A 15,790-nucleotide genomic window follows, 5' to 3' on the forward strand; every position below is an offset into this window, starting at 1 on the left:
CAGCATTCTGTACAAACTAACTGTTGAAAAACGCAAACAAAAATCTGTCGCTTTGCCAAACATGTGACATCAACTTCTGCGGGGATGAAGCAGTCAAGTGGGCTAGAATCGCACGCTGGGTTATGTTTACACGGGGCGGGATCTGAGTATAATTTACACTCGCCTGTAAGCCAATTACACCACCCCGACACTGTACAGGTGAGATACCGTTGACTGTATAAATAGCGGTCCACAACAACCACAACACAATAACCACAACACCTGAAAAACACTCCTCAATCAAATGAAATAAGTAAGTGTTGCTCTATGTCAATAGTACTTTTTTGCTTTTGTACAGTTTTAAGTGGCATAGTTGAGGTATGATATGAGCGTGCTCTTCGAAAGGCTACACTATAACTGATTTTGTTTGCATATCTATGTAGTGGAGCTAGTTGCTTGGATATATTATTAACATCATGTATGGTGAATGTAGCTATTTGATCAAAGTTGATCAAGTACACGTCGTAATGTTGCACATCTTTTAGCTGGCATTGCTGGCTGTTTAATTCATACAAAGAGGTTGTGTTCATTGTGTTCCAACATTCGTAGCCAAGTGTTTTGTTGCCGTGTACGACTGGTAGCCCAGCAGCTCCAGAGCCGTTACATTCTTGGAAATAGTCAGATTCGTTTTCCTTTTCGATTTCCTCCTGCTCATGTTTAGAAGGATTCCGCTTCAATCTGCCGGTCTGCCTGCATCTCATTATCTGTGAAACCAATCATCACCCATTCCACTCTGCACAGTCTGTCCCCAATGCTTAGAATGTTAACTAGATAACACAGGCTGCAGTCTGGTGTTTGCATAGATTTTCGGGGAATGTATGTTTTTTGCCTGCCTTCCTACAGAGGCTTGATTAATGATTAATGATTCATGGATAGGCCTATATCCTCTCTTTGTAATGAAGTTCTTGTTGTCGGGTCAAAGATTCATGTCTAGGTGGCTTTGGAAATGACACGTGGGCCATGACAACAATCTATATATAGCACCTACTCATGCTGGTGTACAAGGCTGACTGATAGCTCTGTCCTTTCACAGCTGTTTGGCCATGACGCTGTACTTGGCCGTGCTTGGGCTCTGTATGAGTGCCGTGTTTGCAGCTCCCAGGCTGGACCCACAGATGGATGACCATTGGCACCTATGGAAGAGCTGGCACAGCAAAGACTACCATGTGGTGGGTGTCAAAGCTCTAATTGGGGCACATTCTATTCCCTGTGAATTATAGATTTATTTCCAACATTTTGGCAACTTCTTCATTGCATTATCCTCCTTCCATAGTAGAATTGTGTCTTTCTCTGACTTTTTGGCTCATTCTGTAGAAAGAGGAGGGGTGGAGACGAATGGTTTGGGAAAAGAACCTGAAGAAGATTGAGCTGCATAACCTAGAGCACTCCTTGGGAAAGCACTCTTTCCGTCTGGGCATGAACCACCTTGGTGACATGGTAAGACATACTGTATAAGGTGCCTAACACTTGCAAGGTGATAACTGAAGCCCAAATCAGATTTCAGTTGAAGGCCATGACAACCACAGAGCACTGTATCAGAGCCGTCCAAAGACACTATCCTTCAGGTTTCAGAATGCAGATGTACTAGAGACTTATGAAACCCAAAACTCTTCTTTCCAGAGTGGACATTAAATTACAAAATTCACTTTGTGATGTTTCCACAGACTAATGAAGAGTTCAAGCAGGTGATGAATGGCTACAAGCAGAAGACAGAGAGGAAGATCAAGGGGTCCCTGTTCTTAGAGCCCAACTTCCTGCAGGCCCCCAAGCAGGTGGACTGGAGAGAGAAGGGTTACGTGACTCCTGTCAAAGACCAGGTGAGGTTGCAATCCTCCACAGCTCAGCCTGGAACTACAGTATAACACTGCTTTTTCATTAAAAGAATGTCTAACTCAAATCAAGATGGCTTGTTTGTATACGTACACGTACAACAGTAAAGATAAAAACGTCATAGTTAGTTAGAGTGCAACACAGTGCTTACTGATTGGTTAATACTTTGTTATTACCTATAGTCTCTGAGATTAATTGCTTGCTTCTCTCTCTCTCTCTCCGTCTCTCTCTCTCTCTCTCTCTCCATCTCTCTCTCTCCTCCAGCATCAGTGTGGGTCCTGCTGGGCCTTCAGCTCCACAGGGGCCCTGGAGGGCCAGCAGTTCAGGAAGACAGGGACATTGGTGTCTCTGAGTGAGCAGAACCTGATGGACTGCTCCCAGCCTGAGGGCAACTATGGCTGCAACGGAGGCAGGATGGACCAGGCCTTCCAGTACGTCCAGGACAACAGTGGCCTGGACACTGAGGAGTCCTACCCCTATCTGGGCAAGGTGAGGTCCTGTTCAGCCTGAGGAAATGTCTTGGTTTACTGTAGCAACCCTGATGTTTGGTCAAACTGTCTGAACAAGTGTTTCAGTTGTCCCCTCATTAGTGATTCAGGCCCTGCTAGTCACCCACAATAGTCTCAGATACACAAGTTGCCAGGTATATATATATACACAGTACCAGTCAAAAGTTTGGACACACCTTGCCAAGAGTGTGCAAAGCTGTCAACAAAGCAAAAGGTGGCTACTTTGAAGAATCTAAAATATAAAACATATTCTGGTTTGTTTAACACTTTTTTGTTTACTACATAATTCCATATGTGTTCCTTCATAGTTTTGATGTCTTCAATATACTGGTACTATATATATATATAATATATTTATTTATTTATTTATTTTTATTATTATTATTATTATTTTTTAATATCTTGACTGTTGATCCTCTCTGGTTTCCTAGGATGATGAGCATTGCCACTACAAGCCAGAGTTCAGTGCTGCCAATGTCACTGGATTTGTGGACATCCCCAGTGGGAATGAGCATGTTTTGATGAAGGCTGTGGCCACAGTCGGTCCTCTCGCTGTCTCCATCGATGCCGCTCATGAGTCATTCCAGTTTTACGAGTCTGGTGTGTAGTAGTGGATTCTGCTGGTTTATTGTCATGATATGCAGTACATATGATAGTGAAGCCAAAGCTTCATAGTTTTGTCCATTAGTAGCATTAGCCATGAGCTCTGGTGGTTTTACCTCCATTCTATAGTGTGCGACCGTCTGTCCTTTCCCCATAGGGATATACTATGAGAAGGAATGCGGCACCGTTGATCTGGACCATGGTGTTCTCGTGGTTGGATACGGTTTCGAGGGCCAGGATGTGGATGGCAAGAAATACTGGATCATCAAGAACAGGTAAAGTACAAACATTCTCCTTGGGATATTTACCTGGCAACTTATTATTGTTGTCACACTTATTATTGTCACACAGTGTGTGTTGCTGTCACAGTAAGGTAGTAAAAAGCAACAGTAAAACGTATTGCGCCAAATGAATTGCTTTCTAAATTACAGAGTGAAGCTAACTGATGGTTATTTTGGGGGGGGGGGGTTTTCAGCTGGAGCGAGAAGTGGGGAAACAAAGGATACATCCACTTGGCCAAAGACAGGAATAACCACTGTGGGATCGCTACATCAGCCAGCTACCCTCTGATGTAACCTGGGAGTCAGGAGTTTTAGAAATGCTTGAAACATGTTACAAAAGGGCTACAACTACAGCGCTGCTGCAGCTCTGCAAGGAGCATGAGAAGACCGCTGGGTTGTTCTGAAACACTGTTTTACGGAATTTATTCAATTCTGTTTTGTACTTGATTTTATGTATTCAGTGAGACTGTAAATATTGCTATATTGGAGTCAAGTGAATGTTTGGAGTGACGCATGCACATTTCTAGTTGTTACTGCTTTTATGCCTGTCATGTAAAACGTTTTGTACACAGGTACGTTGTGAGTGATTAAACATTTTAAAATTGATTTGTTATGTGGCCCTTCTTTATCTGAGTGGCTAACTATTGACTGATTTAGGCAAAGCCCACATAGGTAATCGTTGGCTAATCTTATTTTAATCCTATCATTTGCTAATCCTACTGTAAAGTATCCTTACCAGTAGAATTCCAACCATTTTTGCTTGTGGAGTCCTCATAGGGCAATTATGGCACTGTATGTGTCTGAGTTAGTTGTAGTTATTTAACTATTAGAGCTTATATTTTGGGTTCTAGTGTGGTAAAACAGTTGAACTACGCTCATGAGGCATGTATAAGTTATATCCTTCAATCAATAGCTATTATTAATTTCAAAGTAAAAACATGACATGACACAGGAGTTTGTTTATACTTCTAAAAGGCGTTTGTTTGAGGGTCTATTAGCAAAGATAAGGTAAACAGAACCTCTCCATGAAGCGTCACCCTGTAGAGTGGTAAGTCATCTGGACACAGATAAGGCTGACTTCTAGTTAAACCAGGCCACTGCTTACTGTATATATGATTGGAAAATAACACACTGTCCAATCAACTCAGAAGGACATGCTTCTTGGGTTGTTGTTGTTGATGATGATCATGTGTGTGTACTTTATGAGGTATGTCTCTCTTGCTCCAATTTAAACATGCCAGGCCACAGTGAAGCACAGTCCTTGCATTAATATGAAACCTCATAGGCTTACAAGAGGGAGCTCTGACCGTGCAAACTATCAACAGTATGTCAACAGATCCTTCAGCCGTCACTGTACGCTAAGTTAGACTAGAGTGTTTAGTAGTTTTTAACGTTAGGTCAATTTATCTTAAGTTTGGTTGAAATCTATCTACAGAACAAGTCCGTTTGTGGATACTGTGTTTAGTTGTTTACAACACTGTTATAGACACAGGATATTTTCCAACACCTGGCCACCGTATTAACTGTATGTCTGCTTTCAGCCATGTGTATAGTAGAGCTGAGAGCAATGGTCATTTAGATAGGAAGACTGAGAAAGAAACCCTGCATATCTGAGTTTGTTGTTGAAAGGGAAGACAAGCATGAGAAAGAAAGAACTGAGACTGCTACCTTTGGATTTCTTTTTATCTGCAGCTAGTGGGGTACTGTTTGACAAAGGAACTGTATGTAAATGTCACTTAGATTATGATTATGCCTCAGCCACAAGCGGACTTACTCCCTGATCAACACACACACACACAAACACACCACTATACTATTTGAATGTACAGTATGTGTAATGACAGAACTGGTTTTACCTAGTTTGTCATAATGATGTCAGTAGAATAATTTCTGGCTTCCCCAACATACCCATTTAAGATATACCACCCTCTTATCATTGCAGTTACAACACAGCAACAAACTTGCATTGTAATGCAGTTTGTACTGAAAAGCTAAGAGAAAGGCTTGAGTCTTATGATATATGTGTTAAGAGACTCCTAAACCTACTTTGAATTACAACACATACTGACAACAGGGCCTCTACTTTGTCGTCCCTATGGCAAATGTATAGTTCTGCAAAATGTTAATGATGATGAATACTTTGCTATCGTTACACAGTTATGATACATGACTACCAGCAGTATGATGAGCAAGCTTTTCAATCGCATTCTGACTCCATTTGCTTGGTGTGAGGTATTGTGTGAGTGATATATGTATTCTTTCACTTCCCTGATTACATAGTTTCCTTTTCTAATTTAGCTAACTCAGTCCATGGCTGTCTGACACAGCGGACGTATCTAGGCCTCAGTGGATGACGCAGCTTGGCTTGGCGCAGCTTGGGTCTGATGGAGCTTGTAGCATGATACGTTCCTCTGCTATCTTGTGTGTGTGTGTGTGTGTGTGTGTGTGTGTGGTAAGCAGCTTCTACTTTTAGTTTTGGACAGATTTGCTTATTTATCTCTTTTTGCCATTGGTCAGCTTATTGCTTGATATGAAACCAGGCTTCTTTGGGTTTGTATCAAACAACAAGATCAATTTACCCCAAAGACATGAGCATTACATTCATTTTCTGAACACATTTTTAACATGTTCAATATTGAGCACTCATTAAATAACATATCAAAATTGTTTATTGGAAGATCATGTGGATATGGTGTTTGGATTGAGAACTGAGAGTGAAGAAGGTCCAGTGCACCACCTGGTGATGATTCACTTAAAAACCAATGAGTATTACAGTTTACCAACTCAGCTACGTTGTATTTAGCTAGAATTGAGGTTATACCTCCCCCTGCTGGTCATCTAACAACACAACATGGAAAACACGTAAAGATTTGTTTTACATAGGGTTTTATTCAAAACATCTTTCAGGGCAACCTGTACAAATGACACACAACATATACCACACATTCCTACAGTGTCAGGCTGAGGTCATCTTTGGTACAACAAGGAGGGCCCTTCAGTTTAGAGATTCAAACAGTACAATGCTAGGAGAGTGCATCCCAATAATCTAAAATTGTATCCTCTCTTCTTTCACCTATCCTGTCAGATCAGTGGGGATGAGGAAGAGGAAGTGAGTGTATAAAGAATCCCTACACTATTGAGATGCAACTCTAGGTCTTTGACGGTCTCCCCACTACTCCTGCAGTCTTTGGTCCAGCACTGGGTGGGTCAGGTGGGTTACATTCAATTGGCACAAACTGGAGAAAAAGCTTTCAAACAGAAAACAAGTTCAGGTCCTAGAACCATTTCTGTTTCAAAACATTTTCACCTGTGATGTGCCTATTGAACACAACCTTGATGGTGAAGATATCGAGATGCATCCAGAGGAGGTGGCTCCTCACTTGGCGTGTTTCTTGAAGATAGAGATGTACTCCTGCACGTCCTCAGGGGAGCCCAGGACCACAGGGACCCGCTGGTGGATGTTCTCAGGCTGGATGTCCAGCACATTCATGGAGCCTGTGGTGGCCATGCCTCCCGCCTGCTCTATGATAAACGCCATGGGGTTGCACTCGTATAGCAGCCTCAGCTAACATGGTGGGATTGGAGAGACAGAATAGAAAAGATCTGTTAATATGTCCTGAAACAGATTACACAATCATATGGGTATTGCAATGTCTTACTGACTAAAAACTGAGTACAGCCTGAAGATGTTTCATGCAGAAATCTAATAACAGTGTGAGGATTTCTAGTCATAAGTATGAGGCACGGTACCATTATAATAGTTAATAGATGTATTATATTCAGCTGAAGTTGTCCATCTTTTATGAAGTCAGCCTATTAGAAACTCTCCCTCACTCACCTTGCCCTTAGGGCTCTTGACATTGGCAGGGTATAAGAAGATGCCTCCATACACCAGAGTCCGGTGCACATCGGCTACCATGGAGCCCACATATCGCCCACCATAGGGGGCACTGCCATCCTGAAGACAAAAGGCAACATCAGACATGCTCTATCTCACAAACTGCTATGGACACTTCATATTAGCCAGATATGTGAGCCCATGATCTCTTCTTCATTTGAACTGTGCCTTTTCATCATGTTTAATTACCTCTGGGAATTTCTTCTTCTGCAGGTACTCTGTGACATCTGGGTAGAAGTGCTGTGCGTAACCTTCGTTCAGACTGTAGATCTTTCCCTTCTTCTTAATCTTCACATCCCTGTCCACTAGGATAAACTCCCCAATGGACTTAAAAAAAAAACAAGAAAGGTAATTATTATATTTGGGTTAATGTGTTGTGCATAGGGACCTAGTGTACTATCAACTAGGAAGGAAGTGTGCAGAGACTTACTGGGTCGAGCATGAAGCAGTTGACCCCCTGACCAGTGGACAGCACCACCATGGTGGCACTGCCATAGAGGGCGTAACCTGCGGCAACAATCTGCCTTCCAGGCTGCAGCGCATCCTCCTCTTTGGGCTCATCGTCTGTGGTCTGAGGAATAACAGAATAACAGTGAGACAGTTAATGTAAAAATAAACATTTCAGTTTTATAGAGATAGAAACAACTGGCAGTGTTTGGGTTAAAATGTATTGTCCATGACTGAAACAAAATGTCTTGAACTTAAATTGAATGTCTGGGACTGATGACAAAGTCTAGAACTGAAACAGAATGTCTAGGACTGAAATAGAATGTCTGGGACTGCATCACAATATCTAGGACTGAAACAGAATGTCTGGGACTGCATCATAATGTGATAGAATGTCTAGGACTGAAACAGAATGTCTGGGACTACATCATAATGTGATAGAATGTCTAGGACTGAAACAGAATGTCTGGGACTGCATCATAATGTGATAGAATGTCTAGGACTGAAACAGAATGTCTGGGAGTGGATCACCATGTCTGGGGCTGGATCACAATGACATAGAATGTCTGAGACTGCATCATATTGAGATAAAATGTCTAGGACTGAAATACAAATAAATATCAGGAACAAAATAAAAAAAATCAAACCTTTCTGTAGATGGCAAAAATTGTTCCAATTGATACAAGACAGTCAATGTTTGACGAACCATCCAGGGGGTCGAAGCACACAATATATTTGCCCTGTTAAAGACAAAGAACCAAAATCACACCAGTGTCACATTTTATGACATGCAGAGCACACACACACACACACACACACACACACACACACACACACACACACACACACACACACACACAGCATACCTGTTTTTCTGGCTCCACAATGATGGCCTTGTCATCTTCTTCAGAAACCAGGATACAGGAAGTGAAGGAGGACTTGATCATGTTGATAACCAGGTCATTGGACAGCACGTCAAGTTTCTTCACCTGGTCACCTGTTATATTGGTGGTCCCAGCGATGCCATAGCTGCTCAGAAGAAGGGACAGAGGGACAGGAGGGAAAAATGTGTGAGAACACAGGAAGGCCTTAACAGGACATTTTTAAGGGGCCACTGACACTAAATCTAGTGTCCTAGTATTCATTTTAGGCAACTTCTTTAGATATTTCCATCATACATAATATTGGCTGAATTTCAGTGGGCATGCTGGCTCTGTTAGATTGAGATAAGGCCTGCAGGTAAGCTTTTCATACAGGAAAATCATGACTATCTAAAAAATCCCTGACAAATCAGTAATACATTATCTGGGGGTAATGTAGGGTGGTCTGAAATGAGTCCTTCAGCTTATCATTCAGGATTTGTGAGTAACAGGCCAGTAAGACATTACCAAAAGAGTTTATTCTTGAGTCCTGATTCTTGATCATATAAAATTGGTTGTCATCTAAATAAGGATAGCCATCTGCACATTGACCTTAGTCGTAGTTGACAGTATTAACTGACTAAATGGACTGTCGGGCTTAATCGTTAAGTTGGCTCCTTATCCAACTAGGTAAATATTTAATTTGAGTCTCCCCGCCCCAGCGCAATAAGCACATATTGGTCCCTCATAGAGCTTACTGACGATCCACTTGTTTCGAATACACATGTAAAACCCACATGTGCAGTAAAAAAAAAAGTCTTGCACTTCGGGCAAAATTACATTGGTCATGAAGTTTCAAGATTGCGCATCTAAAATGAAACACACGTGTATGCCTATTACACTATAAGACGCTTGGAACTTTTACGCTGTGTAGATTGAATGACCACTTGGATATATGCCACCAACTACCACTAAATAAACTTCTGCATCAATTGTTACACTTACAGGTTAGCGATTCCAGCCTTTCTGACAGCCGTGGAGATGGCTTTGACAGCTGTGCAGATGGAGTTGAGGAGGGTGGTCAGCTCTCCAGTTCCCTTGGCTTTCCTTCCTTCCTCCAGCACGAATCGTGTGAGAGTAACGACATTGGTATCGAAGGCACCCCGGTCAGACATAGTGACGTGAAAGTGTGGAGTCGCGACGTGGTCCTGGTGTTTCAGGTGGGACAGGTGAGCGGCGTAGACAGTGACCCTAAAGTTAAATGAGAACTCAAGCCCCTGGAGAGGGGAAGAGACAGGGGTGTACAAGTGTTTCAACCAATCACAGACCGCATTCACACGGAGGGGAGTGGCCGAAACACATCTGGCCAAAGTTCAAAGATAATGGCTATGGATCATTCCACGAATAGAAAATGATATGTTTGGAGTAAATGTTGATGAAATACTAAATCCAACTGTTGTATAACATGTATTTACCCTAACTTCCTCTTTAGGATGGTATATTATTCAGTAATTTTCACATCAAACATCAATTCTGTTATTGTCAACCCTAACTTTTTCATTCATTTTTGTCAACCCTGTTACTTATATATAGTAATTTAGTTGTAACTGTCCCTTTATTTGTTCACAATTTTACATCAAAGATCATTTGTATAATGAAATCTATGGGATTAATATGAGAAATGCATAAACAAACATAAATTATAGTCCTCAAAGGTTTCATGGGTTTGAAATATATCACAATTGAAGTTCACAATTTTCTTAAACCGTTTGTTCATTAGCGTTGATGTCTAACAGTTTAATGAAAACAATCAACACTAACTGTTAAAGACCTGAGGCCCATATGTCAAATGTTAATCTAGAAATCTATCCAGAAATCCCTGACAAACCAGTAATACAGTATCGGTAGAAAGGAGCCATTCAGCTATTGTTCTATTGATGGGAGCAATCATACAGGATTTGTGAGTGATAGGCCAGTAAGAAATTGACCTTAGTTGAAGTTGACAGTATTAACTGATTAAATGGACAGTCTGGCTTAAGTTGGCTCCCTATCCAACAGTTTAATGAAAACAATCAATATATCCCCATGAATATTTGTAGAGAAAGATGATCTCTATTTGACAATAAAAAAAAAACGTTACAATTTTCAAAAAATAATTTGGGATTTTCATTTTAATATTTAGATTCAGAAACAGTTAATGTATCTAAATGTAGCAATTATCAGAAACATGCAAAGGGATCAATCTCAGATGAATATGAGAATACTTCCTACAGAGAGGAAGTTGACAGCCTGGCTTCCTGGTGCAGCCAGAACTACTTGGAGCTGAACGCCCTAAAAACTGTAGAGATGGTAGTAGACTTCAGGAGAAGCCCAGCCCCAACCGTTAACACTGTGGAGTCATTCAGATTCCTGGGGACAATAATTTCAAAGGACCTCAGATGGGCGGAGAACATCACCTCCACCATCAAGAAGGCCCAGCAGAGGATGTTCTTCCTGCGGCAGCTGAAGAAATTCAACATGCCGCAGAAAGTGATGGTCGAGTTCTACATAGCCATCATTGAGTCCATCCTCAGCTCATCAATCACCGTCTGGTTCGCTGCCTCCACTGCCAATGACAAAGGCAGACTGCAGCGGATCATTCAGTCAGCCGAGAAGGTAATCGGCTGCAACCTACCATCTCTCCTGGACCTGTTCCACTCCAGGACCAGTAAGAGAGCAGGAAAGATCATAGCTGACCCTTCCCATCCTGGTCACAACCTCATCCATAGACTTCCATCCGGCAAAAGGTTCCGGTCAATTAAGACTAAAACCTTGCGCCACCTGAACAGTTTCTTGCCCATGGCAGTGGGGCTCACAAACAAGCCCCCTGCCTCTCACTGACTCTGGGACTTCCACCCCCCACCCTGTCACACACACAATGCACTGACAGTGTAATTTATAATTATTTAAAATTATTTTAATTTATAGTGTACATGCCCATACCCATTCCACAGCCTCTAGCCTCATTGCCCCTTAGCCTCACACAGCCTACAAGATGTATTGTTCTGCTGTTCTTTTTTGTAAATTCGTAAATTTGTTATTGGTATTTTGTTAATATTTTGCTATTTTGTAAATTTCTTGTCAATACTTGCTATTGTTTTTTATGTCCATGCACCAACCTCACCAAGTCAATTTCCTGTATGTATACTTGGCCAAATAAAATAATTCTGATTCTGATTCTGAATGTTCTTAACAGATTGACAGACAATGTGTTTATTGTGTCAAGAAATTGTGCATCATTTTTTAAATTTAACTTCTGGAGGTGGCACAAGATGTTTTTCATGAGGTTCAACATGTGCTCTGAAATGTCCCCTATTTGTAGAATGACCCATATGTTCTCACAAATTTCCAACAGTTTTGGCCCAGTTCTATGAGGGGGGGGACACATTTTGTTTTAAACAAATTGAAACCGCTTTTAAAGGCTCATTTCTAGTGAATCCTGAGAAAAGGATACAGACAAATCTTAACTTACAATTGAACCAAATTACAACACTAAGAGGGGGCTTGCAGAGGGGTACTTGCGTATGCACACTGTACTGAATACCAGTGTGACTGCATTGTCTTACGACTGGTTTCGTCATTCCAGTCATTCAACTACCTGTCTTGCGAGTTATCAGACAGATCAGTGTGATCAGATCAGTACATATCGTAAGACAATGGTGTGATTGTGAATGTGTATATATGTAATTAAACAACCATTTTTAAGTGCTCTTTCCCTGATAATGTACAAACATACACAGCCAGAATTACCCAGTGTTAGCTAGATAACTTAGCAAGTGTTAGAGATAAAAAAATAAATAAAACAAACCTGGCACTGCAGTTACAGTAGTTACTAGGCAGGAGAAAGCTATTAGTTTCTAAAAATAATTCTAACTTTTTACTTATATTTACTGTTTGTTGTTTTTACAATTATCTTACCTGGTGAATAGGCTAATGATGCTGCTGAAGCTGAGGCTGACAATAGCACTGCGGAGGTCTTTCAAAATAAAAATCATGCAACAAAAGCGGCGACTTGCTTTTCAAATGGAACATTTGCAATTACAATCCTATTATTATTGGGGGGGCAGGGACGGGGGCAGGGACAGAGACACATGTCCCCCTTGTCCCCCCTACTCCTACACCCTTGCACTGGATATCAAAAGTGGTGTTGCCACAGGCAACACCACTAGTAGCCTATATCATGGAAAATATGCAATGGCACAACAAATCACCAATATGTGGGAACCAAGCACACCATCCATCACATCAGACATACTGTCTCAATCCCAAAACCTCCTTATGGCCCATGTGTTTCTTTCAGTATTGACTGCCAGAGGTCAAGGGTCAACAGAGGCAATAGGTTAATCTAAAACAGTATCTGTGGTTCCATTAACCTCTAATAGGATCATAGATTATGAGGTTGAGGGACAGAAAATGTAGGACTATTGTTCAGCAACACAAATATCATTGTGTTTTATGGTGAAGGACAACTCTATCTAATGGTAATAAATTATCAATGGACCCTATATATTTCCTCTTAACTCTTTTATGAGATGTTTGCTAAGCATTCTTTCTGTGCACTCCTCAGAGAACAGCTGAGTCTAAAGTTCAGTTCATAGGTCAATTCATTGTGTTTGTCTTTCCACTTTAAAGGTGTATTTGACTGTGTGCGAAAGCAAATGACGTACTCAATCAGGCAAGATGAGTTCCCTTAACTGAGGTTACATGTTTTTATTACGTATGTTTGCACAAAATGTCTGAAGGGGATTTCACAACAAGAGGTTGATTTGAACTTGGAACCACTGACAACCAATTGTGCGCAAGGTTCAAAGACCAGTTTCTAGGGGCTTATCTGAATTGTTTTCAAACTTTCCTTGCTCCTTTTCCCATTGAATGACAAAGCCTAAGCCTACAAAATATAAGTCTACTATTATGGTTTTGAATCTTATGAAAAAAACTATACACTTTTAATAGCAGCAGAAGGAATTCCATATGTAATCTAAATCCCTATCACTCAGTGGTAGAAGAAATTGATGACAACATTCACAAATCTATGTAAATTTGTTCACAGTACATACATACTAGCCTTTGTGTAATGATTGAGCCTTTTTTTGTCATCAGTTGAGGGCACCTGAAGGTGCACTTCCCCCTGCATCCACATGATGTCACTCAGCACGTATCCCTGTTAGAACTCTCATAATGAATGTTCATTGTATACTTTACCAAACATGTGATATCAATATACTCTGTACATTACTGTGTAAATTGCATCAATTTTGACTATATAGTTAGAAATAGAGAATTCTCTAAATCCTTGGCTTGACATTATAGACACATCTGCACATTTGAACATATAATTCTAATAGATAAGGGGTGGCCCCCTGTCCCCCCACATATAGAATTTTCACCATTCATTCATCTGGGGGGATTCTGGGGACCCTACCAAGCTCCCTCTAACAGTTCCCATTTTTTGCCACACAGCTGAAAGTAGACACCAAAAGGATGTTGGCTACTGTGCTGTGCAGAGCCATTCACCAGCGTTTTGAAAACGGCTCATAAATATTTCATTCATATGGACTGAAGCGACTCCACCTGACGTTCCTAAACGTCGCTCCGCACTCGGGTGTGCGCTTTGTTGACAACTTTGTGCGCATGAGCAGTGAAAAGGGCCGGTGGACAGTGAAAACCTTGATGGGCTGGATGGATTCATGAATGGCATATCAAACTTTAGGCCGGTGGATGTAACAGCTGTTAACAAGTAAGTAATGACATGTCAATGTAAACGACACGGTATCAAACAACAAGGATGCTAAATTATTATCGCTTTAAACGCTCAATCAATTGTTCAGCAGTTGTACGTTCTCTCTCTGTCCTCTCCAGGTGAGTATCATTAGAATTAGCCAATGCATTTACAATCCAATTATGATTTTGTTAATATGCCTTATTGCAAAACATCGAGATCAACCGCTACGAATGTTGGCCTGCACCCGACCGTTACATCTCTCAATCTATATTAAATAATATGTTCACTTCTTCTGCAATTGGTTCTGGTAATCTCCAATTGTTTACAATTTAAATGTTCAATACTAATTCCTTTGAGTCACTCCCAAACTAATTTACTTGGTTTGAATGGCTAAAAAAAGAGTGATGATTTACTGTCCCCTTGTCCGTAGACAATGTAATCCAGAGATCTGGCACAGTGTTCTTGGTGGTACCAAATAGAGATTACCTCAATGATCAAAGCATGCACTGGTGAAAGGGTGCAAGTCTTACAGGAATTAAACAGGAGATTTAGCCCCAGTCCAGGAAATGATTTGTTCTAGCTAGGAATTTAATGATTTAGTGGAGGATTACAGTATGCCCAATATTCTTTACGTTCAGGTCTGTAGCTAGTTGGCTTCCACTTTAAAATGCATGCTTTTTATAGCAAGCCCTGTGACAACCAGTTCTTGGCCAACCTGGGGCAGTCACAGCAATCTCCCAAACAGTGTATGGCGGCTGATTCCTTCTGGACCAGAATATGTTTTGACAAGAAACAGATTGTTTTTTGTCAATCGGATGAGTTACAAGAAATGAGAAATCTCAAAGTCTCAGTTTGAATACATTAGTAATCCACAGCCCTACAGTGTTATAGTGCAGAGTTGGGCTGGTTTTGTATGGTGTTGTTCAGCCTCCTCAGTGTGTGTGATAAAGGCTTAGTCAGAAAGGCCCTCTCAGGTTTCTGACCTCAGTCAGCAGAGACAGGGGAGGGCTCACCTTGGCAACGGGGTTTCCGTGTCGACCAGTGTGCTGAATGGGAACATCCTCACCACTCGGAGAGAGAGAGGGAGAGGGGAATCTATTAGAAGAATTATAACGGCTTGATGCCTTGCCCTCATTCTCTCTCTCGCTCTTCCCTACCCTCTATCTCTCTTTCTTTGTTTATCTCACTGCTCCTGTCCCCTCTTCCCTTTTGTTTACTCCTCTTCCTCTTCATGTCCCTGTTACTCACTTTAACATTCAAGGCCATTTGCAGTAAGGGAATTTCTATCGGAGTGGCTTACTCTACTGAGCACTCACCAGAGGTCAGGGCAGCCCTTGTTTAAGTTGTGATGTCATGTGGTTGCCTAGGACTACGAATAGCCTGCAAAAAGCTTGCAGTATGTTTGAAGGCCAAGAAAAAAGGAATTTCCTTCAGAGCATTAGCAACAGTTTAGATACTATACTGACATATGCCTATAGAACCCCAAGTAGCTGAGAAGAAATCTCTGAGTTGCAAACCATTAACCCTATATCCTCTCGTGTAATGAAGATAAATTGAACAAT

General features: G+C 41.2%; 2 protein-coding genes across 2 annotated transcripts; one reads left to right on the plus strand and one right to left on the minus strand.

The window, feature by feature from the left end:
- The first annotated feature begins 246 nt into the window (after window positions 1-246).
- LOC310804908 (procathepsin L-like) lies at window positions 247-3,864 on the plus strand. The gene is made up of 8 exons (XM_083670336.1): window positions 247-292; window positions 1,073-1,208; window positions 1,354-1,476; window positions 1,704-1,856; window positions 2,134-2,358; window positions 2,810-2,978; window positions 3,139-3,256; window positions 3,457-3,864. The coding sequence occupies exons 2-8, from the start codon at window positions 1,083-1,085 to the stop codon at window positions 3,554-3,556; spliced, it is 1,014 nt and encodes a 337-aa protein (XP_083526462.1). The 5' UTR covers window positions 247-292; window positions 1,073-1,082; the 3' UTR covers window positions 3,557-3,864.
- A 2,276-nt stretch (window positions 3,865-6,140) lies between these two features.
- LOC310804345 (fructose-1,6-bisphosphatase 1-like) lies at window positions 6,141-9,711 on the minus strand. Its single transcript, XM_083669534.1, has 7 exons — window positions 9,473-9,711; window positions 8,474-8,636; window positions 8,255-8,347; window positions 7,591-7,731; window positions 7,350-7,487; window positions 7,101-7,220; window positions 6,141-6,827 (listed from the first exon to the last, which is right to left on the minus strand). The coding sequence occupies exons 1-7, from the start codon at window positions 9,640-9,642 to the stop codon at window positions 6,639-6,641; spliced, it is 1,014 nt and encodes a 337-aa protein (XP_083525660.1). The 5' UTR covers window positions 9,643-9,711; the 3' UTR covers window positions 6,141-6,638.
- Window positions 9,712-15,790: the final 6,079 nt, after the last annotated feature.

The sequence above is a fragment of the Argentina silus genome (genome assembly GCF_951799395.1).
Source record: "Argentina silus genome assembly, chromosome: 5".
Lineage (NCBI taxonomy): Eukaryota > Metazoa > Chordata > Actinopteri > Argentiniformes > Argentinidae > Argentina > Argentina silus.

What these genes read in the sequence shown, in the direction of transcription:
- LOC310804908 (XM_083670336.1), top strand. Translation starts at nt 1,083, where the DNA reads ATGACGCTGTACTTGGCCGTGCTTGGGCTCTGTATGAGTGCCGTGTTT. An exon ending in ATTCCAGTTTTACGAGTCTG is followed by an intron (nt 2,979 to 3,138) that starts GTGTGTAGTAGT and finishes CTTTCCCCATAG; the next exon opens with GGATATACTATGAGAAGGAA. An exon ending in TACTGGATCATCAAGAACAG is followed by an intron (nt 3,257 to 3,456) that starts GTAAAGTACAAA and finishes GGGGGTTTTCAG; the next exon opens with CTGGAGCGAGAAGTGGGGAA.
- LOC310804345 (XM_083669534.1), bottom strand. Translation starts at nt 9,642, where the DNA reads ATGTCTGACCGGGGTGCCTTCGATACCAATGTCGTTACTCTCACACGA. An exon ending in AGAAGAAGAAATTCCCAGAG is followed by an intron (nt 7,221 to 7,349) that starts GTAATTAAACAT and finishes TTTTGTCTTCAG; the next exon opens with GATGGCAGTGCCCCCTATGG. An exon ending in TCAAGAGCCCTAAGGGCAAG is followed by an intron (nt 6,828 to 7,100) that starts GTGAGTGAGGGA and finishes CCACCATGTTAG; the next exon opens with CTGAGGCTGCTATACGAGTG.